The sequence below is a fragment of the Plecotus auritus genome (assembly GCF_963455305.1).
Source record: "Plecotus auritus genome assembly, chromosome: X".
Lineage (NCBI taxonomy): Eukaryota > Metazoa > Chordata > Mammalia > Chiroptera > Vespertilionidae > Plecotus > Plecotus auritus.
Window position 1 is genome coordinate 131,714,291 of NC_137784.1, and position 27,622 is coordinate 131,741,912.

Genomic DNA, 27,622 nt, shown 5'->3' on the forward strand with positions numbered 1-27,622 from the left:
CGCCTTCCCATTGGGTTTCTCACGCGCCAGAGAGGGGCGGGGCGAGACAGTGGGCGGAGCCTGGGCGGGCTTCCGTCACCAGCCTAGCTCGCGTCACTTGCGTGGGCGACCAGATTGGTGACGCATGCGGGAGCACCTCCTCCAGGAGAGGGCGCTCCTTGGTCGGGTTCTCCCTGGGAGGATGAAGGGCAGTTTTGGGGACTGAGTGGAACTGGGACCTGTGTTCCTTCTCCCAGCGCTATGCTCTAGCTCCTATTTCCCACACAACTAGAGTTAAAGGGGAATTTCTTGTGTTCGAATCCGACCCCAACAGTCACTAGCTGTGTGATTAGGAGCGGGTTACCTAACCTCACTTAATGGGAGTAATGAGAGCACTTACTTCATTGGGTTGCTATGAGGAGGATGGAATGAGGAAATAAATCCTAGAAAATACCTAGGACAGTACCTGGCACATAAAAAGCACTATGTAAGAATAAAAGTTTACTGTTATTATGCTGGGCTCTGATACTTCCCCCTCCTCCTCCCCTGGACCAGTGGTTGGCAAACTCATTAGTCAACAGAGCGGCTCACGAGCTGCATGTGGCTCGCGAGCCGCAGTTTGCCGACCACTGCCCTAGACAGTCTTTGGCCTTCATGGAAGGCTCTGTGGCTCCTTTCTGCCTTGTCCACTTACACATTTCTTTGCATCTCTCAAAATAAGTGTGGAATTAAATTTGTCAGCTGGTCATCTCCCATACTTCTAAAGCCCCCAGCTCAGTGAATGCCCACATCCCCAAGACCTGCTGATCAGATTAGGTGGGAAGGAGCTGGAGGGTGGCTAATGCCCAAGGAGTGGCAGGCAGTGGCTACCAGCCTTCCTCTGTCCTCTCCAGGGTCTATCCCTCCTCCGTGCCTCGCCCTGCCATTTCCTGAAGGGTGGGATCAGGGGACAAATCTAGAGGCAGGGAGACCTGGGGACCTGGCAGGAAGCAACTGCAGTCAGCTGAGTGACAGGAGAGGGCTCAGCTCTGTCTGGGAGGAGGGGGTGGGCAGGAATCTGGGCTAACAGGAAAGGACCCCAGCCTGGCCTTGTGCGGTAGGGCCTGAGGCCTTACTGAATAGTTTGTAATTCCAATCTATTCTGAGGACACGGAGCCTCAGAATTTGAGCTGAAGGGACAGCCAGCCCTGGCCCAGGGGCCCAGGGACCCAATGACAGGCAAAGCACCTTAAGACCCTCTCCCCCTCCCATGTGGCTGCTGCCTTGGGCCCTTCTGGCCTCTGAGGGCTGTAGGGATTTTGGGTTGTTTTCTAAATCTCTTTTTGTTTTTCTTTCTTTTTAAAAAATTTCATTGCAATCACAGCCCCAGCTCAGACGTTCAAATTTTTGTGGGTTTTTTTCCTGTGGATCTTTCCTAGGACTGGGGAATTTGGCGGGAGAAACCACGGCAATGTGGTGGCCTCCCCCACCCTCCCCATATCCTCTGCTCCTGAGGATCAGGAAGAAACCAGCCCCAGTGTATTCTGGAAGAAAATTCCCCTTCTCCACCCAGCCCGATGGAGCCAGTACTCTAAGCAGCCCTTTCCCAGCTCAGCAGCTCTGTCTACAGCACAGGGTGGGACGCAGAGAGATTGGCAGGGCCTTGAGGGCAGGAAGGACATCTCAAGGGCTGATGGGGTCCATCTGCCTACATAGAGGACCTGCTGGCCAGCCCTCAGCCCATGGAGATGCTGCTGAGTACGCAGCAGCAGGCTCCAGCCTCCCTGCCCACATCACCCCCTAATCATGGTGCCTCCCAGGCACCCTCTACTGGAAAAGCTGGAGGCTGGGATGGCAACAGAGACTACTGTGGGGAAGAAAGGGCTGAGTGGTAGAAACTTCTGGAAATGTGCATTCAAGCTCAATACAAGGAAGTACTTCTCCCAGAGGGCACTGTCTAAATACTAGCTTGCTGCCTGAAAAGGGAGGGAGCTCCCTGCTTTAGGTGTGCAAGGCCCGGGGAGGAGGGAGGGGCAAGTAGGGATGTGGGGGGATGGGTTGCTACAGTGAAGGAGTGAACAGCTCTCCAAGGGTCATTCCTGCCCAGAGCCCCTGGGTTCTGTGAGGGAGGCCTGTGCGGGTCAGGGGCTGAAAATGGGACTGAAGAACCCTTCTTTGGGGAAGGGGGGGTGCAGAGGTGTGGGAGTGATCAGAGGATACCATAGGGCGTGGGGCAGACCCAGACACTGCATGCAGCAAGAGCCAACCTCCTGATCATGGAGGAAACTTGGCCATGGATCCCAGCAGGGCCTCAGCCATATGTCAGTGCTTGGAAAACAGGTTGGAAAATGAGACCAGTTGACAGACAGTGGCCCCACTGAGCCACGGACAGGCTGGCAGGCAGTGGAGGCCGAGGCAGCCACCACACGAAGCACCTCACTCTGTGCAGAAATGTACAGCCAGCCAGGCAGCTTCACCCGATGGCCTCCCTGCCCTAGAGCAGCAGGCTCTCTGTGGGAGCTGTGCAGGGCACTGGGCAAAGGGGGAGGGAGGGGCAAGAGCATCTCAACCCCACTGTTCCAGCTGCCTGAGCAGCGGACCCTGGGGTGCGAGGTGAATCTTCATCAGAGGCCCCCCAACAAATATCGCCAATAAAATCTGAAGTTCAAGGGTTTACCTCTCCAGGAAGAGGAGACGGATTGGCATCTGCTGCATCCAGCAGGGATGAAGACCTTGCCCCACAGGACCCATCAACTCCTGCCCCAGAAAGGCGGCAGCCTTGGAGGACAGAGGCTCCCTCCAGTCTACTGACCCCTAAGATTATCCAGTAAGAAAAGGAGGACCACCCTAGCCGGTTTTGCTCAGTGGATAGAGCATCAGACTGCGGACTGAAGGGTCCTGGGTTCCGGTCAAGGGCACATGCCTGGGTTGTGGGCTCAATCCCCAGTGCGGGGTGGGGGTGGGGGGGCAGCAGGAGGCAGCCAGTCAATGATTCTCTCTCATCATTGATGTTTCTCTCTCTCCCTCTCCCCTTTTTAAGCTACTGGGATGGCATAAATCTGGAGGGTTCCAGATCTGCCACTATGGGCCTGACAGATGTGCACTTACCATGAGTGTGGGCCTGGAGGAGTCTAGTGGTCCTAGCACTCAATGGATGAGATGGTCAACACGGGAGCTAACTGATGACTGCCAATTCTAGAATGTTCTCATTCTAGGCTCATGTCCACATTGGGAGTCCACTGGCACATGAGGATGGAGATGCCGCGCTGAGACCTTGGCCTTCTCTTCCTGTCTCTTCTGGTCCCTATGCTAGGGTAGGGACCATGACAACCCCAGGCAAGGGCAGCTGGAGAGCCAGCCCCACTGCCACTTCCTGCCTCTGAGGGGCCCTCCAAGCTAAGTGGATGCCACCCACTCCCAGGACACAAGCTCCTGCAAGAGCACATTGCACACGCCCAGGACACCCCCTCCCCCCATCAGATCCCAGCCCATTCCTAGGGCCTCTCCCCTCTGAGGGTGAATCTCACTTGAGATCCGAGGTGTTTGTAGGGGGGTGGATAGAGCCAGGCTGTGTGTGCCTGGTGTACCCACAAGTGAGCCCCTGGCCTCAGTGGAGTCAGGGGTGGCACCTACACAGATGGGGGCAGAGGCCAGGGCCGGGGTCTTCACATCCCCTTTCTCTAGGCCCCACACATGGTGGACACCCAGGCCAGGTCCCCATGGGCTTTTGGGTTCCTCTCCCTCCTGTTTGCAGCAGTCTGGCAGAGTTCGGGGCTCAGTGAGGGGTGAGAAAATGGCATGTGTGCGGTGGGGGCCTCAGCCTCTCCCCTCACCCCCACCCCCACCCCCACCCCTGTGGCAGTAGCGGCGGGAGAGGAAATGGCAGGCGGGATGGCCCCCTCCGCGGGGAGACACTCGGGTCTAGACGGCTTGGCAAGGCCGGCAGGGCTGAGTCACATGCGTCTGGAGCTGGAGATTCGGGCGCCAGGACTGGAACATGAACATGCCCGGCTGGGTGGGGGAGGGGGCGCTCGACCTCGGCTTCTGGCTCCCTTGCCCCCAGGCCAGCAGGAGCCCTGGTTTCTGCCCAGACTCTGTCTTCTGCCTGAGCCCCCTCGATGCCCACCTGGAGGGCCACGGGCAGCTTCCACTGGGATCTAGCAGGTCCCACGTTATTGGCAGGGACCAAATGGGGTTTCAGACAGGGAGGGAGATGTGAAATGATTCCCCACATGCCCTCATCCTAATCATGGCCCTACTCCTTCAACCCAGCCATATCCCCCACCTGGGACCTTTTTTGTCCCAAAGCCACCCTTACTGCACTCTGCCCCCTCCTTCCACCTCCCACTGTCACCCTCTCCAGGGACACGCACTCTGCAGCAGCTGAAGGCCTCTGCCCCCTCTCTCTGTGCACCTAACTACCCGCCACCCCATCCCCAGCCTTCACTGTCCCATTTGGGGTTCTGCGTACCCCTTCCCTCCTCCCCTCTCTGTCTCTGTCTGCCTTACTGTCTCTCTCTCCCACTTGCTCGCTCAGGAACACCAGGTCTCGGGCAAGCAGGCGCGACACGAGTCTGGATCACTGATGTATTTAGTGCTCACAAAAGCATCTACAAGCAAAGTCATTTAATTGGGACCAGATCCTCTGAGGTTTCAATGGCATTAAAACAAGATGAGTTTTTCTCTTGGGAAGAAATTGCTGGCAACAGGAAGAGGACATGGAAAGTTTGGCTTTTCTCTTCTCAAAGCTTAAAGAGGGAAAAGGCCCCTGTACATTGATTTATATACCATAGATGTGTGAACATGCGCCCCACGGGTAGACCCAGCATCCGAGTGCACATGTGCACATGCACACACTGCTCTGGATGTTACTCAGACACAATGTGGAAGGTTCAAGAACGGGCCTGGCCTGGCCGGGTGGCTCAGTTGGTTGGGCGTCGTCCCATGCACCAAGAGGTCGCCGGTTCAATTCCGGGTCAGGGCACATGCTGGGGTTGCAGGCTCCATCCCCAGCTGATCGATGTTTCTAACTCTCTCTCTCCCTTTCCCTTCCTCTCTCTCTAAAAAAATCAATTTAAAAAACATTTTTAAAAATGTTAAAAGAGAGAGAGAGAGAACAGGCCTGCTCCCATGCTCTGGGGATCACCACAAAGGTGTGTCTCTGGCTGCAGAGCCAGAGTTCTGGCCTGGGCCCTGGCAGAAGGCTTGGCACCCAGTAGGGGGTTTGATGCACTTGTCAAATGACAGATCATATAAGGGCAGGACAAGCAGCCCAGACCTTAGCCCTGAACTCCAGATTCACACATGGAACTGCCTTCTAGATGTCTCTGCTTGACTGTCTTAATCACCAGCCTCACCCTTGACAGGGCGAGCTGGACTCCCAGCTTCTGCCCCAGGCTCACTTGGCCCACAATTCTGACTCTACCCTCTTCCTCCACCTGCAGCATCCACCCTGGGCCAGTCATGCACTTGAGGGAGGGGAGAGGCCCTCAACCTGGCCTGTGCCCTCTCACAGTCCCAGAGCCCTCGGGGGATGTCTGACTGACGGCTTAGGCCTGCTCCCCACAGGACAGTCGGACATCCTTAGCGCTGCCACAGAGGTGGAAGAGGCTCCTGCACCACTGCGCTTGCCAGCCCTGAGCCCAACTTCTGGCTGAGCTGTGCTACCCCTGTGGGAGTGCACTGACCATCAGGGGGCAGCTCCTGCATTGAGTGTCTGCCCCTGGTGGTCAGTGCGTGTCATAGTGACTGACTGGTTGTCACTATGTTGTTTGGTCAATTTGCATATTAGCCTTTTATTATATAGGATTATATAGGATGAGATCATGTACTAGTAAGTACATCCACAGTAGAACCCTGGCCGGTTTGGCTCAGTGATTAGAACTTTGGCCTGAGGACTGAAGGGTCATGGGTTTGATTCCCATTCAAGGGCACGTACCTCAGTTACAGGTTCCCCAGCCCCGGTAGGGGCACTTGTGGGAGGCAACCAATTGGTGTGTTTCTCTTACATCGATGTTTCTCTCTCCCTCTCTCTCTCTCTCCCCTCCTCCCTCCCTTCCACTTTCTAGAGATCAGTGGAAAAAATACCCTCGGGTGAGGATTTAAAAAAAGAAGTCCACAGTAGGTCCCTGTTTCCTTCAAGATCTAAGGCAAAATTGGCCTGCCCTCGCGAACTTCACCTCTAACTTAGCATGCTCCACCACACTGGTGGTCCCTTGCTGGTTCTCACATTGGGCCCCAAACTTTCCTGCCTCAGGGCCTTTGCACTGGCTGTGCCTCCTTTTATGGAGGGCTCTTTGCTTGAGTTCCTTTTGTGTGGCTATCTCCTTTTCACTCACGTCTCCATCCAAATGTCACTTTCTCACTGTCCTCATATGATCCCCTGTCAGAAATGCCCCTCCCTCCAATCATTGCAACCAGCCCCTTTCCTTCCAATGGGGTCCCTGTGCTCCCCACTAGACTGTCAGCTCTGTGAGTGCAGGGAGCTGGCCATGTGCACCGCACACAATGCCTGGCCCACTGCAGGGGCTCAGGAATGTTTGATGAGTGAAGAATCCATTCTCCAGTCCTCCTTTGGTGGGTGGAGAGGGCTCAGCTGTGAAGTTCTAAGGAGCCCTGAGGGACAAAGAATGTTGCTTTGACATCCTCTGAGCTGCCAATTTGAGTCCCAACTTGTGCTGGGTGTGCACACATGTTTGGACAGTGGGCCACATGGAAGGGAAGGGCATGGGAAAAAAGGGGTCGGAGTCTCTTCCTTGCCCTTAGAATTCTGAGATTGTGCAGCTAGAAGGGACCTTGATCAGCTAATGCCGTTTCTCTAGGCCCCTTCCAGCTCTCGGATTCTAGAACTTTCTAAGGAGCCCATGTCCACCACATTGAGATGACGAGACTGAGGCCCTGAGCAGGGAGGCTTACTCCTGACATTAAATGGCCTGTCCGTCCAGGGACGGCTGAGAGCCCAAAACTCTTTCCAGCAACCCTGGGCTGCATCGCTGATTCCTGGAAAATGTCGACACTCTCCCACCCTGTGCTCCAGACACCGGCTCGGGTAGTGCTGGCTAGGGGCCCTGCCTGCCTCAGCCCAAGTCCACGAGTGAGCTATGTGTGCAAGAGGGGCAGGCACATGAAGGCCCCTCTGGTTCTGCTGAGACCCCTGCAAGTTGGCTCTTCAAGGTCCCCAGGATGGCTGGGCACCCTGAGACAGGGCAAAGTAGGTGGCCACTGGGCCCCCCACGGGGGAAGGGCATCTAGGACAGGACTCCCCCGGGAGATGGGGAAGTGAGCGGCCAGGCCTCGCCCCTTCCTGCCTAGGTGAGTAGGAGCAAGGGTCCCTCCCTTCTCCGGGCCACTGTGCCAAAGAACCTGGGAGCAGACTTCCCCCACCCCCAGCCCAGCTAATGGGAACCAGATGGCAGGATGTTTAGTCAGCGCCTGGGGAGCAGCGAACAGGGGAAATGGGTTGGGGGGCAGAATTCCAGAATCCATCCCCAGGCAGGGGGAGGGTTGGGACTCCCACCACAGTTGTCTCCAAGGGCCCACCTCAGGGGAAGGCAGGAGGCCTGGCCTCTGGCATCTGACTTAGATGAGCCAGGCTCCCTCTTCTTTCCTTCTCTGTCCTGAAGGTTGGGCGGGGGGGGGGGGGGGGCCTGCGGGGGGGGCGGGCTCAGTCTTCCAGGATTCCTGCGTAAATCTTGCAAATCTCGCAAATCTTGATGAGTCTCTGAGTCACACCTGAGCCTCTCATGCCTAAGTACTCCCCTCCCCCATCTTCAGCAGACTGCCAGCCCGGGACATCGTGTGTCACCTATGAACACACAGGCACATGGCGGCTTCATCCTTGGCTCCCAAGGTGCTTGCTCATGCTCACTCCCCAGACAGTCCCTGTCTCTAGTCTGCGTGTGGCATGGTCCCAGATTCAGGCTGTGAACCAGAGCCCTGGATGGGACAGGGGATGGGGTGTCCCTGCTGCACCCTGTGTGCTGTCCATCTCACTGCTACCCGGACCCAAGTGGGCAGAGGCTGAGGGGCCCACTTGCCAGGGATGCCCCGCCCTGACCATTCTCCAACCTTTCCCAGGTCTCACGCACTCCCATGTGGCCCCAGACTGAGACCTTGAACCCCAGGTGGTGATGGGAAGCTCCTTCCCTACAGCTCTTCCCAGCCCTGATCCGCCTCCACCCCTCCCCCACCCTCTCCGGCACCCCAGCCTTGCCCACAATTAACTCATTTTTTGAAATCGCTTCCAAACATAAGTCAACACTGGACAGAGCTGTAGGAAAAGCTTCCTCAATGCTGGCCCTGAGGAGCCTCATGGTGAGCCCAGCCTCTTGGCTGTCCCCCACCCCCCGCCTGCCCTTGGCTTGGGGATGGGGCCCTCTGAGGACTGGCCCTGGGCCTTTGTCAGACACCCTCTTCTTTGATGCTTGCTCCACCCTGGCGTCCTTTCCATCTTGTCCCATCCTGACCTACAGGTGCCCCTCTGAGCCACAGGGCATGTGACCCCCTGGCTGTGCCCCCATCCCAGATTGGAGTGTGTGTGGACCATGGGCTGCCATCTCTTCGGGGACCCCTGGCCTGGGCAGCCTGACAGTGGCCTGAGCAAGGCCATCTCACAGGTATCCCCAGACTTCTTGGCCAAGAGCCCCAGGTCCCAGTGTAACCACTGTCATCAGGGGCACTGGAGAATGGATTCTTCACTCATCAAACATTCCTGAGCCCCTGCAGTGGGCCAGGCATTGTGTGCGGTGCACATGGCCAGCTCCCTGCACTCACAGAGCTGACAAGCTAGGGGGAGCACAGGGCCTTGGGGGGTCTGTGACAAAAGGATGGGAGCTCCTAGAGAGAGGGCAGAAAGGCAGAAGTGAAGCCTGGACACAAAGAGAAAGAGGGAGGGCACCCTAGCCGGGTTGGCTCAGTGGACAGAGCGTCGGCCTGCAGATGGAAGGGTCCGGGTTCGATTCCGGTCAAGGGCATGTACCTCGGTTGCAGGAGAGAGAAACATCAATGATGAGAGAGAATCATTGGTCGGCTGCCTCCTGTACGCCTCCCACTGGGGATCGAGCCCGCAACTTGGGCATGTCCCTTTGACCGGGAATTAAACCATGACCTCTTGGGGGGAGGTCAATGGGGGGGAAAAAAGAGACATATGTACTACTATTTGTAATACTTCAAACAATTTAAAAAAAAAAAGACAAAATAAATAAATAAATAAATAAATAAATAAATAAATAAACCATGACCTCTTGGTTCATAGGTTGACACTCAACCACTGAGCCACATGGGCTGGGACCACTCCATTTTATGAAGGAGCTCGTAGAGGCCTGGAGGGAAGGGCACTGCCCAGAGGTAGGCAAGGTGTTAGTAGAAGGACCCAGTGCCCATGCCCAGGTCGCCTTGTGGCCCCAAGGGCTGGATCCAACTAGCCACCCTGGCTCTGCCCATGTGTCTGTTTCCCCTGGAATTGGGAGTCCTCAGCATTGGCGCACAGGTTCCCCAAAGTGCTAGAGCCGCCATTGCCCAGATAGCCTGGCACCTGCCCCCTCTCCTGAGGACCCGAGGCCCGGCCCCTCTCCTTTCCCAGCCACGGAGGTAGGACCTGGCAGCCTCGGGTAGGCGGCCTGCTCTGCGGTGGGCCTCACAGGCCCGCTGTGTGCAGAGACAGAAGCCTCATTCATGGGGGCCACTGGGCTCGGGCCAGTGGAGAATAAATGCGGGCCTTACGGGAAAGTAGCGAGAGCGCTGAGGCCCAAGAAAAAATCAATCTGCCTTTCTCCTCAGGTGGGAGCAGGGGATGCTGGGGGAAGTGGGGAGCAAGGCCTGGGGAGGTGTGTTTGGAGGGGGCTCCCTGGGGGAGGGCCAGGGTGGGGAAGGCTCGGAGCACTGCAGCCAGGGCCAGGAACTCAGGGAGCGGGACTGTCCGGTGCCATCCGAGGTGTCCTTTCTGCCAGGGCCACCACTCCCAGCTATTCATTCTCTCTGCCGACGCGCCCTGCGTGGCCTGAGCACAGGGGCCATGAAGACCATGCTGCTCCCTGTCCTGGCTCTCTGGGTGGGGTGCTGCCCTGGAGGGGCCCTGGCTAAGAAGAGGCCGAGCCTGAGAGAGCCCATGGCCCCACCACCCCCCACGGGCTTGCCCGCCTTGCAGCTGCTGCTGCCCGTGGTGCCTGGGTGTCCCGATGGTGAGTAGGTGGCACCAGCAAGAGGAGGCTGGCAGGAGGGGGGCGCCCTGTCCCACCAGTGGAACCCCCTGGGGCTGGGGCAGAGGGAAAGAAAGCTGGTCACCCAAGGCTGCCCACCTTGGGTGCAGGAGGGCCCTTGGAGGGGCCCACGGCCCCAGGGAACCATCCCTGGAGGGCATGGGGTGGACTGCAGATTCTTAGAAGCCCTGTGCCCATCCTGCAGGGTGGGAGCAGGGGAAGTGAGAGCCCCCCGCCCAGGAGGGGCCACTGCAGTGGGGCTGGAAGAATGGATCTGGATTTGCTGGTTGGGGAGCTGAGCTGGCTGTCCTGGGCCTGCTGGGGAGACTGAGAGAAGCATAGGAGGTTGGAAGTGGGGGACCCGGGGCTGGGGTGGGTTGGCACAAGGGGTCCCAGGAAACCAGCTATGGTGTGGCCAGTGGTTGTCGGCCCATCCCCAGGCCTGGGGGTGGGAGAGGAAGGGCCAGGGGTGGACCTGCAGGGAGGCTTATGGTCAGTACTGGTTAAACAGGACCGCCACGCAGTGGAAGGGAGGCCTGGGGGCTATTGCCCCTCCTTAGCCATGGCTGATGGCCCCTTTAAGTGGCCTCTGGGCTTGCCTTGCCCCCAGCAACCTCCCCTCCCAGCAGGTACTGGGGCTCCCACTTCTGAAAGCAAGCTGCCAGGTGGCAGCAACCCCTTCGGATCTCCAGAGGCTATGCCCACCCTCCTGCCCAGGCAGCACCCACAGGGCCCCGGAGGCATAGGAGCAGGCCCAGCCCCTCTGCCCGGGCCACTGAAGCCCTCCTGTGCCCACCCCTGGGGCCTCCCTATGCCTTGTCCCAACAGGATGGAGGGTCTCCAGCAGTAAAGAGCTGCCTCAGTCCTGAGAGGCAGGCAGGGTGACTCTGGTGCTAGGGGTCCCCTACGCTGGGGAAAAGATGGGGAGGAGACCAGGAAATCTCTGACACTTGATGGCCTTGGGGGTCTGTGACAAAAGGATGGGAGCTCCTGGAGAGAGGACAGAAAGGCAGCTGTGAGGCCTGGGCACAGAGAGAAAGCGGGAGGGCGCCCTAGCCGGGTTGGCTCAGTGGATAGAGCGTCGGCCTGCAGAGAGAAGGGTCCCGGGTTCGATTCCAGTCAAGGGCATGTACCTCAGTCGCAGGCTCCTCCCTGGCCTGGGCCCTGGTTGGGGCTCGTGTAGGAGGCAACTAACCCATGTGTTTCTCTCACATCAATGTTTCTCTCTCTGTCTTTCCCTCTCTCTTCCACTCTAACAATCAATGAAAATATACCCTCAGGTGAGGATTAAAAAAAAGAAAGTAAGAGGGCTTCTAGCCTGTAGCTGACCCCCAGCTAGGGGGAAGGAGGTGTGGCCTCTCAGCCATTCAGGGGTCCTGGCCACCCCAGCCTGAACCAGCTCCTTCTGCAGGGGGCAACCCATTCCCAAGAACAGTGGCTGGCACAGGCCTGAGGATGGGCAGCTGGACTGGGCACAGGCGTGGCCCACCTCCAAGGAGGGTGCCCATGGAGCCCCCACCCAGCCCCCCAAACTCAGCTTAAAGGCCCCTGCCAGGCCAGGGTTGGCCCAGAGGAGTCACCCCAAGTAGCCTAAGAACAAGAGCAGGCCCCGCCCAGGCTGAAGCTGCAGTGGGGGCTGAGGCAGCAGGGCCTCAGGTGGCCATACTCAGGTCCTTAAAGGACCAGCGAGACCCCCTTCCCTCCTCCCTCCAGTGCAAGAGGGCACAGTGGCTGCTGAGAGGCCGGGACAGGAAGGCAGCAGTCTGGGAGGCTAGGAGAAGGAGCCTGAAGCCCATGAGGCACCTCAAAGGTGAGGACTGGCCAGGACAGGCAGCCCCCAGGTGGAACTGTGGGGGTGACAGGCTGTGCGTGAGTCTGAAGAGGCCAAGACTTGGTCCAACCGCTACCAATCACACCAGAGTCACCAGCCACTGAGACCCCACCCCACTCTCAATGTGCCCAAGCCTAGACCCTCGCGTGGGGGGCCAGAGGGGAGCTCTTTAAGGCAGGGCTCCTTCCCCACCCTCAGCTCCAATTTGGGCCTTCACCCTTGGTGCCCAGGGAAAGAGGCCCAGTGGCCCAGTGTTCCAGCCCAGCTGGCAAGCTGCTGGCAAATCTAAGGGCCCCGGGCAAGGCCCTGCCCCTCAGTGGGCCCCTGTTGCTATGTGACTGGGCTGGGGCTGCGTCTTGTTCTCCAGGGGCCTCCCACCACCGTGGCCTAAGGGGCTGGCGACAAAAGAAGGACTGCAATCGAGGCTGCGGTGGCAGCAGCATCCCAGACACCACAGGCTGTGGGCGGAGAAGGCCTGGAAGCAGGCGAGGGCACGGGCATGGGCCTGTGGACCCAGGCACCATGGAGCAGGCCATGCCCTCCCTGCCAGCCTCATGCCTCCTGGCCCAGGCGGCCATCGCCTGTGGCAATGCCAAGATGAAACACATCCCTGCCCTGACCGACCCTGGCCTGACCACGCTCTACCTGGCAGGTGAGTGGTCTTCTTCCCCCACACTCACCCCTGCAGCAGGGGTGAGGCAGCCATACCTCCAGGCTACTCTGCTAGTGGGTCCTCGGCCAGTGTAGCCACCACCCCGCTGTGCCCCGGAAATAGTTCACTTTCCCATGGGTCCTGGTTGGGAGGGAGAAGATGCTCTGACCTGGGACAGCAGAGGAGCCAGCTCCTTTGAGTGTGTCCTTGCTGCCTCCGCCCGAGTGGGGGAGGTACAGAGTGGCAGACGGGAGGGGGACAAGGACACATGGAACATGGCTGCCCTGTGTGTGTGCACAGAGAATGAAATTGCCAAGATCCCGGCCCACACGTTCCTGGGACTGCCCAACCTGGAGTGGTTGGACCTGAGCAAGAACAAGCTGGATGCCCGAGGCCTGCACCCTGGTGCCTTCAAGGTGCGCAGCAGCCCTGTCACCTGCTCTCCCAGGGGCCGGGCCAGCCCCAAATGGCCCTAGGCATCCATGGCTCCTCACCCACCCCTGCCTAGGGGACAAGGCCTAGAGGAAGCACGGAGTACCCAGCACGGTGGGCACGGATGATGTGGGGTGACATAGTCCATAACTGGGAGTGTGGAGAGCAGTACAAATTTGTGGGTTCCATGAGGGAACAGCACTCCTGGGAGAAACTAAGGGGGGTTCTGGAAACCCAGACAGGCCTGATCTAAGCGGGAACTAGGAAGCCGTGATGCAACCCATTAGGGGTGCCCCTGGGTGGGATAAGCCCAAAGCCACACCCAGCAGGCCCAGACCTGGCCCACAGAGAACACCAGCTCCAGCCCCTTCTTCTCCCCCACCCACTTCCAGAATCTGACGCGGCTAAAGCGGCTGAACCTGGATGGAAACCGGCTGTCCACAGTGCCGGCCTTGCCCGCCTCCCTGCAGGAGCTCAAGCTCAATGACAACCACCTGCAGGGCCTGCAGCACAGCAGCTTCCAGGGTGCGGGCAGCCCCAGGGGCAGGGAACAAAGGGCTCAGGCCTGGGCAGCCATGGAGGCCTTGGAAAGCTGTGGGAGGGGGAGGGAAGGGGCTGCCCAGGGCAGCCTGGTTGGAGGGCAGAGGAGAAAGCAGCAGCAGGCAGCTCCCAGTGGCTCCGCAGTTGGCTCAGGCGCCCCTCTGCCCACCCACCCTGCAGGGCTCAGCCAGCTGCTGACGCTGGAGGTGGAAGGGAACCAGCTGCATGATGGGAACATCTCCCCCCTGGCCTTACAGTCTCTGGGCAGCTTGCTGTACCTGAGGCTGGACCGAAACCGGCTGCGGACCATCCCGCCCGGCCTACCAGCCTCCCTGCAGGTGAGATGCGGGCCCGAGTCTGGGACAGGCAGTATCGTGGCCAAATGACCAGAGCATCTGCCGCTGGCTAGTAGGGCTGCCCATGGGGGTATTTTTTTTAATTTAAAAAGTATTTTTATTGACTTCAGAGAGGAAGGTAGAGGGAGAGATAGAAACATCAATGATGAGAGAGAATCATAGATCGGCTGCCTCCTGCACGTCCCCTACTGGGGATCCAGCCCGCAACCCAGCATGTGCCCTTGACCAGAATCAAACCTGGGACCCTTCAGTCCACAGGCCAATGCTCTATCCATAGAGCCAAACCAGGTAAGGCCCATGGGGGGAATTTTGATGATAAACCCACAGGCCTCAACGCCAAAGGCCTCCCCTCCACCTGACCTCACCTTCCAAGAGCCCAGAGTTGGGCCTCCAGGACTTTCCTGGACCCACTGGGTGTCCCTGAGCAAGGTCCTTGCCCTCTCTGGGCCACATGGTCCCCTGCGCTTGGCGGTATTCTCTGAGGCTGTGTCTTGTGGGACCCTGAGGAGTCATGGCATCACTGGCAGATGTCGCTGGGATCCTTTGCACAGGTGACCATGGCTCTGAGAGGAGCAGAGACTGTGGCATCCGAGTACCACAGACAGGGCCGGGAGGAAGGGGGCAGGGAGCAGGGCCAGGCCACCAGGGAGTGAGCCCCTCACCCCGAGCCTTGGCCCTAGGAGCTGCACCTGGGTGCCAACGTCATCGAGGAGGTGACAGAGCGCACGCTGAACCGCAGCTGCAGCCTCAGTGTGCTGGTGCTGAGTAACAACCGGCTCCAGGAGGACCGGCTGGCGCCCCGAGCTTGGATCGATCTCCCGTGAGTGCCACCACCACCCTGGCACTGCCCAAACTTCACCCCTGTGGGCACCTGGAGGCCAGAGAGGGAAGATGTGCTCAAATAAACCCAGGGAGTCAGGTGGGAAGGCAGAGAGTCACCTGAGTCACCCGTCTCTCCACCCAGAGCTCAGGGTAGCCTAGGTCCTCAGGGTAGCCTAGGTGCTCTTCCACAATTTTCCTGTGTCTCCCACCTGGCAGAATCCCCAAGGCCACAGAAACCCCTTCCCTCGCCCATGCCTGGACTTGCCCTACAGACATCCAGGAAGCTCACCCAAGAGGTGCCATGGGCTTGGATGAAGGGGCAGTGCAGGTGGTAAGAGCTGGCCTGGCACTGGGTTTAGCTAAGAGGCAACAGAGGGAAGAAGAGTCATGGAAGAGATGAGGGGGCACAGGAAAGAGAAATGTATGAGTGTTCTGGGGTGGCTGCAACAAACTACCACAAACTGGGCAACTTACAGCAACAGAGATTGACTTGCTTATGGTTCTGGAGGCCAGGGCCCCAAAATCAAGGTGTCAGCAGGGCCATGCTCCCTCTGAAGCCCCAGGGGAGGATCCTTCCTGCCTCTTCTAGTTTCTGGTGGGTCCAAGTGTTCTTGGCTCATGGCCACATCACTCCAGTCTCTGCTTCTGTCTTCATGTAGCTTCTTCTGTCTTACAAGGACACCTGTCATTTTACTTAGGGCCCACCAGGGTAATCCAGGATGATGGCATCTCAAGATCCTTGACTTCATTACATGTACAAAGGCCCTTTTGCCAAATAATGTCACATTTACAGGTTCTGGGTAGACATATGTTTTGGGGACCACTATTCATCCCACTATAGGAAGGCTCTAGGATGAGTCCCCTGATCTGGTTTGGACATTGGGGTGGGGGTGCTGTCAGGAGGGATCCAGGAGGGGATCTGGTCCTTAAAGGCACTGCCTTAGGAGTCAGGACATGGTCCCGGGATCAGCAGGAGGGCTGGTGAGGTCCAATCCTTGGGTGCTAACACCAGCACCGAGGGGGCAGGGTGGGGATGGAGAGACAAGCAGGGGTCGACAGATAGTCCAACCTACTATTGCAGGGATCAGAGCCTCCCGCCCCGCATCCTCGTGTTCCAGGAAAAAGTTACCAGAATGTTTGGGTTTAATTATTCCTTTTTCCTTTCCTGTTCTTGCCAAGGGGGCAAAGGAAAGCAGACAGCAGCCTGGGGAGGAGCCGCCCAGCCACTGTTCCACTCCCGCCACGCCACAGGGGCCTGCAAGGGGGGGGGGGGGTTGGGAGGGGGGAGGCTGGCAGCCAGTCAACCAGTCAAACGCTTGCTGGCACCACCCAGTTTTTCCCTGGATCATGGAAGGGGAGGGGGCTGCTGGCTCCACAAGCTCTGGAGGTACCTGAGTCCCCAGCCCTGAGGACTGAGGACAGCATGGGCCCCAAGGCCAAAGGGCTGACCCCACCTACAGGGGCTGGGGGATGTCACTGAGAGAGAAGCCACTTTCCCTGCTCTGGGCCTTCTAAAAGCATCACCTCCCTGACCAGCCCTTATTCTCACCTACCATGGAGCAACCTGGGCTCACGGAGGCCTGAGCTTCACCACCTGCCTCCCTGATCCCTTAGGGTCCCCCAGCCTTGACCCTCTGAGAGATTGATTTTCTTTTCCTCCCTGTCTCTCTTCTGCTTAGCCTGGGTGAGGCAAGAAGAGGACAAGAGAGTAGGGATGGAAGGAGAAGGCTGTGGGGCCAAGGAAGGGCAAAGCAGGGACAGGCCTAAGTGGGAAAGGCAGGTGACAATTCAATTGCCCCCAGTTCTTTCGCTCTTTCCCCAAATAGCAGGCCCCTCCACTTGTACTTTATTGTCCAGTGTAGCTCTGACTGTGTCTTTACATATATACTAGAGGCCTGGTGCACGAAATTTGTGCACTGGGGGGGGGTGTCCCTCAGCCCAGCCTGCACCCTCTCCAATCTGGCCTAAACTGTCAGTCGGACATCCCTCTCACAATCTGGGACTGCTGGCTCCCAACCACTCGCCTGCCTGCCTACCTGATTGCCCCTAAAAATTCTGCCTGCCAGCCTGATAGCCCCCTAACCGCTCCCCTTCCAGCCTGATTGACATCTAACTGCTCCCCTGCCAGCCCGATCACCCCCAACTGCCCTTCCCTGCAGGCCTGGTTACCCCCAACTGCCCTCCCCTGCTGGCCATCTTGTGACAATGTGGGGGGGGGCCATCTTGTGATGATGTGGGGGTGGCCATCTTGTGGTGGCCATCTTGTGATGACATGGGGGTGACCATCTTGTGATGATGTGGGGGATGGCCATCTCGTGACAATGTGGGGCGGCCATCTTGTGATGACGTGGGGGCAGCCATCTTGTGACAGCGTTGGGGTGGCCATCTTGTGACGTGAGGGCATGAGGGTCAATTTGCATATTACCTCTTTATTATATAGGATACTAGAGGCCCAGTGCACAAATTCATGCATGGGTGGGGTCTGGCCAGCCCTTCCCAATGGGGGGTGGAGAGATCAAGGGTAGGGCCAGCTGGGGAGAGGAGCTGAGGGCGGTTGGCCAACCGGCCCTGCCCCCTGGTTGAACTCCCAGTTGAACTCCTGGTCGAACTCCCGGTCAAGGGGACAATTTGCATATTAGCCTTTTATTATGTAGGATATATTTTTTTATTGGTTTCAGAGAGGAAGGGAGAGGTAGAAACATCAATGATGAGAGAGAATCATTGATTGGCTGCCTACTGCACACTCCACACTGAGGACTGAGCCCACAACCCAGGCACATGCCCAGACTGGGAATCGAACCATGACCTCCTGGTTCATAGGTCAACACTCAACCACTGAGCTACACCAGCTGGGCTAACTGTGTCTTCTGTGAGGGCAAATTCCTACTCTCCTCTTGGGTGTGGCCCAGGGACTGTGATCTGGGTTCCAGCTGTTCCGGTACTTGTGGCTGGGCGCCATCAGCTCACCTGGAACCCCTGTGCCCCACAGGAAGCTGGAGACCCTCGACCTGTCCCACAACCGACTTGTGCACGTCCCCTCCTTCCTGCCGCGGGGCCTCCGGCGCCTGCTGCTGCACCACAACCACATTGAGCGCATCCCCGGCTACGTGTTTGCACACATGAAGCCGGGCCTGGAGTTCCTGCACCTGTCCTACAACAGCCTGCGCGCTGACGGCATCCATGACGTGTCCTTCTGGGGCCTGCGCACCTCCCTGGCAGAACTGCTCCTGGATCACAACCAGCTGCAGGCCATCCCACGAGGCCTGCTGAGCCTCAAGGGGCTGCAGGTGCTGCGTCTGAGCCACAACAAGATCAGGTAGGGCTGCCCATCTGGGCCTGTCCTGCAGTTTCCCCCCTCTCCCATCCAGCCAGGGCTGAGCCATCAGGCCCTGCCTAATGGTGGGCTAGGGAGGGCTGGCCTGTGGGCCCTGCAGCCTCAGAGGCTGAGGGTGGGGCTGTGGGGGAATCCTTCACCGCCCCCCATCCACCCATCTCGGCTGGTGTGATGGGAGGCTGTGCCCAGGTGGAGGGTAGCATACAGCAGAATCTGGGCAGGGGGTGGGCAAGGGGCAGGTAGGACAGCTCCAGTCCAGAGCAGCAAGGGCTGAGCCACCTGTCTGGCCCTCTGCCCAGGGGTCTTGTCCCTACACAATGGTCTCACTGCCCCCTCACTGTGGGGCCCTCTCTTCCTCTACTCTTGTGTGATGCCTGCCTCCCTTTCCTGGGGTCTTTTCTCCTCTGCTCGGCCCTGCCACCCCCACTCCACAGACACGTGCCCCTGAATTCCATCTGTGACACTCGAGCGGCCCAGGACTCCAACCTCATCTCCACGCACCTAGAGAACAACTTCATCGATAGGCGCCGCATCCCACCCACCGCCTTTTCCTGCATCCGGGCCTACCACAGTGTGGTCCTCCAGCCCCAGCAGGGGGAAGAGGAAAGCTCCTAGACCTCGCCCCTGCTGGGCTCCCCCCGACACACACCCTCCTTTAGGGCTGGTAAAGGGGGCTCAGGCTCAGGTCCACTTGATCTTTGCACCACTTAGAGAAAGATCTAGAACACCCTGATTCTTCCCATGGACTGCTGAGGCCCCTTCACTTAGTAACCAGCCCGGTGGGGTGCTTTGCTGGTTCGGACTTGAACATAATAAATGCGTCTTATTCAAGCCCATGGCCTCCACCAGCCTCCCCCCACCCACCCTCCCTCTTAGATCAAAGCCACATGCGTATGTTGGATGTCCACTGTGTGTGGAGTCCCTAGAGCCCACATCCTGGACATTGCTTCATCAGCAGGGGGTTGAGAGTGCCTGATTCCGGAAGCTTCTTCAAGAGCCTCCTCACCCTCATCTACCCTGGCCAGGGTCCTGAAGTCCCCAAGCCATCTGGGGGCCAGACTGGCCTCTGTTGCTCAGAGCAGCATCAGTGCCTGTCATCCACGAAGCATCCCTGTTGGGGGGCAGGGGAGGGGAGGAAGAAGAGATGGTCTTAGCTGGCAGAAGAGGCTGACGTGGAGGCCCATGGTGCCGGCCCTTTGTCCTGGAGCTGCCCACATCTACCACTGCACCCAGGCCAGGGACACCTTGCTTCACCCTCTTCCCCTGTTCAAGGTCCCAGGGCCCTCCTCCTGGTTCCCCCATCCCAGGCGCACACCCATCCCCAAGCTAGCCTGTGGGTCCCCAGCTCCCCCGGCCCCCACAGCCCTCAGGGGCAGGCTCAGGCGTCCAAGGCTGTGGGATCCAGATGTCCCCAGTGCAACCTGGTGCCAGGGAAGGGTGGAGAGTGGCATCCGCTCAACAACTCTTGGAAAAGGAGCGCTTGGTCTCTGGGAGGCCAGGCCTGGCCCTGGGGATCCAGCAGCCACTGTCCCCTGGCCAAAGTTGCTGACTTGTCTGCCTGGTGGGGGAGGCAGACGCAGACACGGGCCAGCTGTGGTGGTGAGTCCTGCTGAGCCCTGAGGACAGGACTGGCCAGCTGTGCTGGGTGGGGACACGGGGTCCGTGAAGCCCCATGAGGTCACTGGAGCAGTTGCCCTGCCCATGCGAGGGGAGCCACCAGGACTAGGGTGGGGTCACTGGGTCAGCCTTGACAGCTCATGATGCCTCCATGCCTGGTGCTGAGAAGGACGGAGGGGAAGGGAGGAGGCAGCCAAGTGATAGGCATCAAGGATGCAGTAGGAGCAGGACCGGCCCCAGCCTTCAGCGCTGCTGGCTGTGGGGGGACTGAAGCAGGAAGGACACCAAGTCCCCACTGCAGAGACCTTGCCCTGCCACTGGCTGTAGTCTGGGCCTGGGAACTGTAAGCCTGACATCGGTCCCATTCTGTAGCCACCCACCCCCACCCCCTTCCCACCCCCTCCCCCAGTTCTCAACAGAGAAAAGGCCAGACTCTGGCAGGGGGTGGGGCGAGGCCTGGGAAGCTGGCGGAGTGTTTGCTTTGGACTCATCCCTGCATTCCTTCTCCAACCCGGCCTAGGCCCACAGATATGGCACTTCCTGTTTGGGCTGGGTCAGAGGTCAGCAGCCCTTGAGGCGCTGGCCCTGATGGGGAAGGCTGCTGCTTTCCCAGCTCTCATGACCCCTCCTCCCCACGCCTCCTGTTCTGGCTACCCCAAAGCTGCCTCCTTCCCCACAGACACAAAGGTCAGGCCCTTGGGAGCACAGGGACTTGTGGCTGGGTGAACCCCCCACTTCCCCACTGCTCCTTCCTCCCCTGAGTGGATGAGGTCCAAGGGCCTGGATGAGAAGGGCAGGGTAATGTGGCTGCCATGTGGGGGTAAGGGCAGAGGAGGGCAGGGCATGGAGGAGCAGGCAGCCCACAGGTAGTGGCCAGGTTAATTCCACTCCCAGACTGGAAGCTGCTAGGGCCCTTGGGACTGTTGGCAGGTGGGCTGAACCCAGGCCCAGAAGCCAATCCTTGGGTGACCCCCTGAAGGGAGCCAGGCCCAAGGCAGCTGGGACAGCAGAGCCCCCCAGGAAACCAACTGCTGAGGGGAGGATTAGCCTACAGGGAGTTTACTTGGAGGCTCTTGGGCCACCACCTCTGGAGGGGAACATAGAAGCAGGAGTGGCCCAGGGAGAAGCTGGCCTGCAGTCAATGATACAGCCCAGCCACGCCCCTCGTGTGCTCTGACCCTGAGCTGGTCCTGAGTTGGGGCAAGGGGGCCGGGTCTTTCTATTCCCCTGTCATCATTAGGTGGGGCTGCCCAACACAGGGGACATGACTTGGGGGAGGGCTTTCTCTCCAGCCCTGACAATTCCCCCAAAGGGCCAGGAGCTCAGGACTACGGGTGCCAGTAGCTGGGGGCAGGGGGCTTCAGTCCTGGCAGGGAGTTGGCAGTGGCAGTGGCAGCACGGTGTGCCCTCGGTGAGAGGGGATGGTCAGCAGTCCAGCCAGGGACGTCCCAGACAGAGCCCAGCCAGGAGAGCGAGTGCAGTGCTGTGGACATCTGGTGGCAGGACCTTGCCTGCCTGTCACCTGGTGCCGCCTCCTCTCCACCCATGTGCCAACCCCCATCCTCTGCTCACGCATGCCTGCACGGGGATAGGTACTGTGTCCCCCTTCAGGGCAGGTGCTGGCTCCATTGGTGGGGATCTGGGGGGATACTGGTAACTGTGATGGTGACTACAGAGTAGCAGTAACTGGGGTCGGGTGGCATGGCAAGTAGGGAGGCACTCATCGGCCCCTGGATTGAGACAAGGGTAGGAGGTGGTGGGGGTGGGGCAGTGGGGACTGGGAGGGGAACACAATCTAACAAATGTGAGGGGCGACAATGAGGACAGGGAGAAGTGTTGCATTCTTTGGGGTCAGACTGATGTCTCCTCTCAGGGACCTCGATGGAAACTTGCACGTCTTGCCCTATGGATTGGCTCAGTGAATAGAGCATTGGCCCACGGACTGAAGGGTCCCGGGTTCAAATCCGATCAAGGGCATGTACCTCAGTTGCAGACTCGATCCCTGGCCCTGGTCAGGACAAGTGCAGGAGGCAACCAATCAATGTGTCTCTCTCACATGGATGTTTTTCTCTCTATGTCTTTCCCCCTCCCTTCCACTCTCTCTAAAAATCAATGGAACAATATCCTCAGGTGAGGATTAACAAAAAATAAATAAACCTTGCATGTCTGAACCCCTACCCCCAGCCACAGACCCAGAGCCCTGCCCATCGAACTCCAAATTCTCCAACCCACCTATTCCTCTCTGTCCCCAGTGCCCTGACTTGAGGGCCTACCTTTGCAGGTCCCCTGCCTAGCCTCCTGCACATCTGGTTCCGTGCCTTCCTGCTGCCTCACACCCCACGTCGCGGCCAGCTTGGTTCCAGCTCCCAAATCCAGAGACACAGGCCCAGGAAGGAGCATACGGAGCAGAGGGAGGCAAAGGATATACTAGTATCTAAGGTCATATGCCCTGTGCCACGCCTCCTCCACCCTGGCGGCCACCCAGGGCCAGGCCAGGAGACACTAGCTGCAAGGCCCCCCTCCCCTGCACCCACCCTCACCCACTGCCCCCACCTGAGCCCCCTAACCCTGCAGGCAGCTCGCAAATCCGAGCACAGCTCCTAGGGGCTGGCCGCCCCCAGGGGAAGACCATGGGGGCCCCAGGGGGCCTCATGGCATCTGTGTCTTGCAGGTTTCTAAGGCGATGCACAGATGGATGCCTCCCCGTGGCACAGCCCCTGTCCACCATCCCTCGTCTGGCCACACCCAGACCGTGCCTCTCTAAAGATAGCTAGTCGTAGGCCAGCCTGCACAGAGCCCCCTTAAGGCCCTGAAATTACAGCCCTGGAAGCCCTGGGCGGAGAGCCACTGTGTGATTATGTCCTCAGGGAAGGTCAAAAAAAGCTCTGGCATAGAGAGTGCCAGCTTTCACCGGCCACACCTCGGCCATCGGCACTGGGAAGCTTCCAGATCGTGGAGGCTCGGCCACTCCACAACCATTCGGCTCCCCCTTGAGCATGTTAGCATGAGCCTCTCAGGGAATGGTCCCAGTCCCCTTCACCCAGAGGGTACCCTGAGCACAACTTATCTGTTCGGGGCTCCTGGATGTCCCAACTCTAGGCTCCAGGGACCCTGAGGTAGGGGGCTGCCCCCCCTGGTGACTATGGGCCTGGCCCTCCCCTTCCCCTGCCTGGCCCCTGAGAGTGCAGAGATTGGGGGTGGATGAAGCCCGCCAGCTGTGAGTAAGGCCCACATAAGGCCATGAACTTGAGGACACAGGCTTGGGTTCAGGGGCTGCAGTGCCTGGGAGCCGTGAGGGCTCTCTCAGAGATCTCAGCGGAGTTCAGGGCAAGGCCACTTGCTCAAGAAGTGACCTTGATGTGTGTGTGATGTGTTCCTGCTTGGGGATTTGTCCTGGAGGCTAGAGTGTAAGGGGACTCCCTTGGGCAAGACTCCTTGTGCTGGGCTGGCTTTGCCAGAGTCCTATGCGGACACTCCGGGGAGGGCCTGGGAGGCAGGAGAGCCACCTCCTCCTAGAAGCCTTCCATGTGCCCCCTTCCCATGCCAGCACCTAAACCTGTGCTATTTCCTTCTGACCACTCACCACACTTGGTCACCATGTTGCTTCTAATCCAGCAGCACGGGCACTCTCCACAGAAATCAAGGCTGGTCGACTCAGTGCCCAAGGATGAGACAAAGAGGCAGAGGGGAGACCCGAGAAAGCAGTGGGGAGCCAGAAAGAACAGACAGGGGGAGCGATCTGCAGAGGCAGGAGAGAGCAGGGAGCCAGCCGGACCTAGCAGGGCCAGGAGGCCAGGAAGGCCCCAGAAGGAGGCTGGCAGAGGGCCCCTGGAGCTCCACGCTGGCGGCTCTGTCTAGGCCCCAGAGGCTCATGGGACCAGCAGCTGGGTAGGCTGGATTTCAGGGGGAACTCTCACTGCTGCCACCTCTGCAGAAGTCCCCCTTTGAGCCCCTGGGCGCCCCACCCACTGGGCTACCTCCCAGACTCCCAGGCTCTGCCCTGCAGACACTAGAACCAAAGGCCAGTTTTTGCTCCTACCGGGGACCAACGGCTTGAAACCTGCCCTCCAGGTGCCCCGCTTCTCTCCTGGGCCTCCCCTACCTTTGAAGCCAGGGCACGAACAGCTGTAAACCAGCTGTTGGGGGACAGGCTGCAGCTGACCCCAGGCCCTTCTCCACACACAGGCTTATAGGGTGGCAATGGCCTTGGATTGCCCTGTCTGGGGTTCTCCCCACCCCCAGCTACGCCCCTGCCCTTTGCCCCCTCCTACCACCTCTCTACATTGACGCACCTGCCCTGCATTCTGGGGCCCCAGGCTGCTACTGGGCAGTGGGTTGGGGCAGCAGTGACCCCACAAGGGCCATGTGAGAGCAGGCAGCCAGCAGTATGGCCTGGGGGTTTTCCCGGGAAGCCTGACCAGCCACTGGGCTCCTTCTCAGGTCAAGTTCTTGGCTCCTTCTGGCAGCAGGGCCTTCTATGAAGGCGCCTGCAGTGGGAGAGGGGAGGGGAGTCTGGGCTGAGTGGCTAGTCAGTTCCAGCAGGATCACCCGGGCCTCTGCAGCCCTTTAGGGGAAGTGTCTAGGGTGTGGCTTTAGGGGGCCTGTTTGGTGGTATCCCAGAGGTGCAGGGCATGCTGGGAGAAGATCCTGGTCGCCCTTAGGTTCATCCTGATGGGGGACAGATTCTGCCTCCCCTCCACCCCAACCCCTTCTCAGGCGCCCACCAGGACCGGGCCAGCACTGTCTGCCTCTCATTCTTATGAAGCTCAGACAGCTGTGCCCCGGCCTTCTCCGGAGCCTGGGGCCTCAGGAAATGCCTTCTCTTCCTTCCTGCCTTGCCCCCACAAAGCCTGCCCTCCCCTGCCTCCTGCTGCCTCCTCCCAGCCCTGTCCTCTGGCCTCCCACCAGCCAGCAAGGACATGCTGTTCCCAGTGGGCATCAGCTAGGGTCCAAGTTGTTCCTTTGTTGCAGAGAGAGCTGAGGCCTGGAGAGGATCAGGGAGAGGGGGAGGGGATCCCAGGACTTAGGTGCTGCCTGGCTGGTCTGGGAGTGGCCCCCAAATTAGAGGGCCAGGCGCAGTGACTCAGTGGGCCTTGGGCCGGGCGTGCAGTCACGTCTTATTGCAGACTGCAAACCACAGACACGAGAGCCTTCCAGGCACAGGAACCGTATGTACAGAAATCTTGCCCCGGATGCATCCCCCAACGACGGGGAAGATCTCCACGGTGCATCTGTGCCCCTTGCAGGGTGCCACCCCCACGCTCCCTCCAGGAAGATGCCAGGCTGTGCAGGGGAGATTGAGGCTGGCCCACCACTAGGTCTGACCACTTAATTTCAGAGGCATTCTCCCCCCTGCTCCCCATACCCTCTGTACCTTGCTGTGTGTGCTTCCTTCTGCCACCAACAAGTCCCTCTTCACTATTCCTCTGGCCCTGTACGCAGCCCTGGCGTCCCAGCCTCCAGAGCAGGGCAGGGTGCAGCAGAGGGTGGCTGGGGAAACAAGGCCAGGTGGGTCTCCTTGGGCAATGGACATGCCTTACATGGGTTTCTTTCATTTCTTAAGCAGCTTTATTTTTTTCAAATATATTTTTATTGATTTCAGAGAGGAAGGGAAAGGGAGAGAGAAATAGAAACATCAATGACGAGAGAGAGAGTCATTGATCGGCTGCCTCCTGCACGCCTCCCTCTGGGGATCGAGCCCACAACCCAGGCATGTGCCCCGACCGGGACTTAAACCATGACCTCCTGGTTCATAGGTCACCGCTCAACCACTGAGTCACGCCACCTTGGCTTAAACAGCTTTATGGAGATGCAGTTGACATACCATACAGTTCACCTATTTTAAATGTGCAAATCAATCGTTTTTAGTATAGTCACAGAGTGTACAATGTCACCACAGTCCATTTTAGAACATTTTTATCATCTCAGAAAGAAAGTTCATGCCTTTAGCTGTCACCCCTCCATCCCGCATTCCCCTGGCCCTAAGAGACCACTCATCTACTTTCTGTCCCTATATACATGCCCATTCTGAACGTTTCAAAGGGAATCATACAATCGGTGGTCTTTTGCGACAGGCTACCTTCATGGAGCACAATGTTCTCTGTGTGTTTTGGACCCTCTGTCTCCTCCAAAAGGCCATGACTGGGGATGCTGGCATTTGGTGAGGCCGCATGGGCCTCGCAATATTAGTCTTTCTCCTGCCAGAGATGTTGGAATATGTCTCGAATAAACAGTAAAAACCACAAGCAAACAAGCAGACAAACTGACTCCCCTTGTCTGAAAGGACGTGAGTTCTTTCCAGTCTCCTGGTCCGAACCTTTTGCATCGGCATTGCCCCCCAAAAGAAGAAGGAGCCAGAGCTCCCAACCTGGACCCTGCTTTGCCTATGTCACCCTCCTCCGTGACTCAGCCTGGAAGCTCCTTGCAGGCAGGCGCCACAGCTCAGTCAGGCCACCTTGTGTTCCAAGTCCCCTGAACTGACGTTGGTGCAAGAAAGGGGGCCTTGCCCGGCCGGCCTGGCTCAGTGGTTGAGTGTCCATCTATGAACCAGGAGGTCACGGTTCGATTCCAGGTCAGGGCATATGCCCAGGTTGCAGGCTCGGTCCCCAATGTGGGGCATGCAGGATGCACCTGATCAATGATTCTCTCTCGTCATTGATGTTTCTATCTCTCTCTCCCTCTCCCTTCCTCTCTGAAATCAATAAAAATATATATTAAAAGGGGGGGGGAGCCCCTGGGCCCAGCCACGCCCCCAGGCAGAACCTTCTAGACCCCACTTGCATGCCGGCCCTGGGCTGAGCACTGAATAACTGAATGACAGCTGGCCAGGTGGGCGGGACCCTCAGACCTCATCCCTGTTCTCCACCCATTGGATCCACCTCTCCTCGGCCTCTCCTCAGCCTCCAGCTGCGGAGCTTTTCCTCTCTACACGATTCTCTTTTGGTTTCCGCAGAATTCTATCCTGTCTTGTGTCTCCTGCCTTAGCATCTTCCTCTCTCAGCCTCCTAGTCTCCTGTGCAGATCTCAGCATCACTGTCTACCTCGGTTTATTTATTTATTATTATTATTTTTTATTTTATTGGTTTCAGAGAGGAAGGGAGAGGAAGAGAGAAACAGAAGCATCAATGATAAGAGAGGATCATTGATCGGCTGCCTCCTGCACGCCCCACACTAGGGATCGAGCCCACGACCCAGGCTTGTGCCCTGACCAGGAATCAAATGGTGACCTCCTGGTTCATGGCTCATGGGTCGACGTTTAACCACCGAGCCACGCTGGCTGGGCCTACCTTGGTTTCTCACTCCCTCTCAACTCTCCCCTTTGTCTCTCAGAAGCTGCTCCTGCAAGAGTCTCCCTCCTGCAGTGTCAGCCCATAAAATAGGCTGGCTCTGGCCTGGCCCCACTGCATGCTGGGTACACGGGCCAGGGGAGGAACGGAACCCCAGTGTGCAGGGAGGCCTGGACTCTAGCCGCAGGTGGAGCTGGGCTTGCATGGGTCCTCAGGAAGTGGCCACGCTTCCAGTCATGGCCTGGGTGTAGTGGCTGACAACAGCCTCTTCCTGGGAAGCTTGGCGGGCCGGCCCAGTTAGTGAGTGGCCAGCACAGAGCTCGAGCCCCAAAGGAAGTGCCCACCCACAGAGCGGTTATCACGTCCTTGGGGACCTGCACAGATTGAGCAAAAGAATGACTCGCTAGGTTCCTTCTCTCTGAATCAGCTTTCCCACTCAGCTTCTCTGTGCTCTGGGTCAGGCAAGCTAGGGAAGATCCCCCAAATCTGGGCCGGCCCCTGCCGCCCCCAGCTCAGTCCCATCCTGAGGTCACACAGATAGGACAAGTTCCTCTTTTTTAGGGGAAAAAAAAGGCTGGAATGTGTGGGGGTGGGGATG

General features: G+C 58.6%; 1 protein-coding gene across 1 annotated transcript; it reads left to right on the plus strand.

Moving 5' to 3' along the window:
• Positions 1-12,507: 12,507 nt before the first annotated feature.
• Positions 12,508-18,736, plus strand: LOC308240317 (extracellular matrix protein 2-like; the record flags this gene model as incomplete). Its single annotated transcript, XM_080653205.1, has 7 exons — positions 12,508-12,637; positions 12,938-13,053; positions 13,462-13,594; positions 13,790-13,947; positions 14,646-14,785; positions 17,777-18,103; positions 18,556-18,736. 7 exons carry the CDS (start codon positions 12,508-12,510, stop codon positions 18,734-18,736), a joined length of 1,185 nt encoding a protein of 394 aa, XP_080509331.1.
• Positions 18,737-27,622: the final 8,886 nt, after the last annotated feature.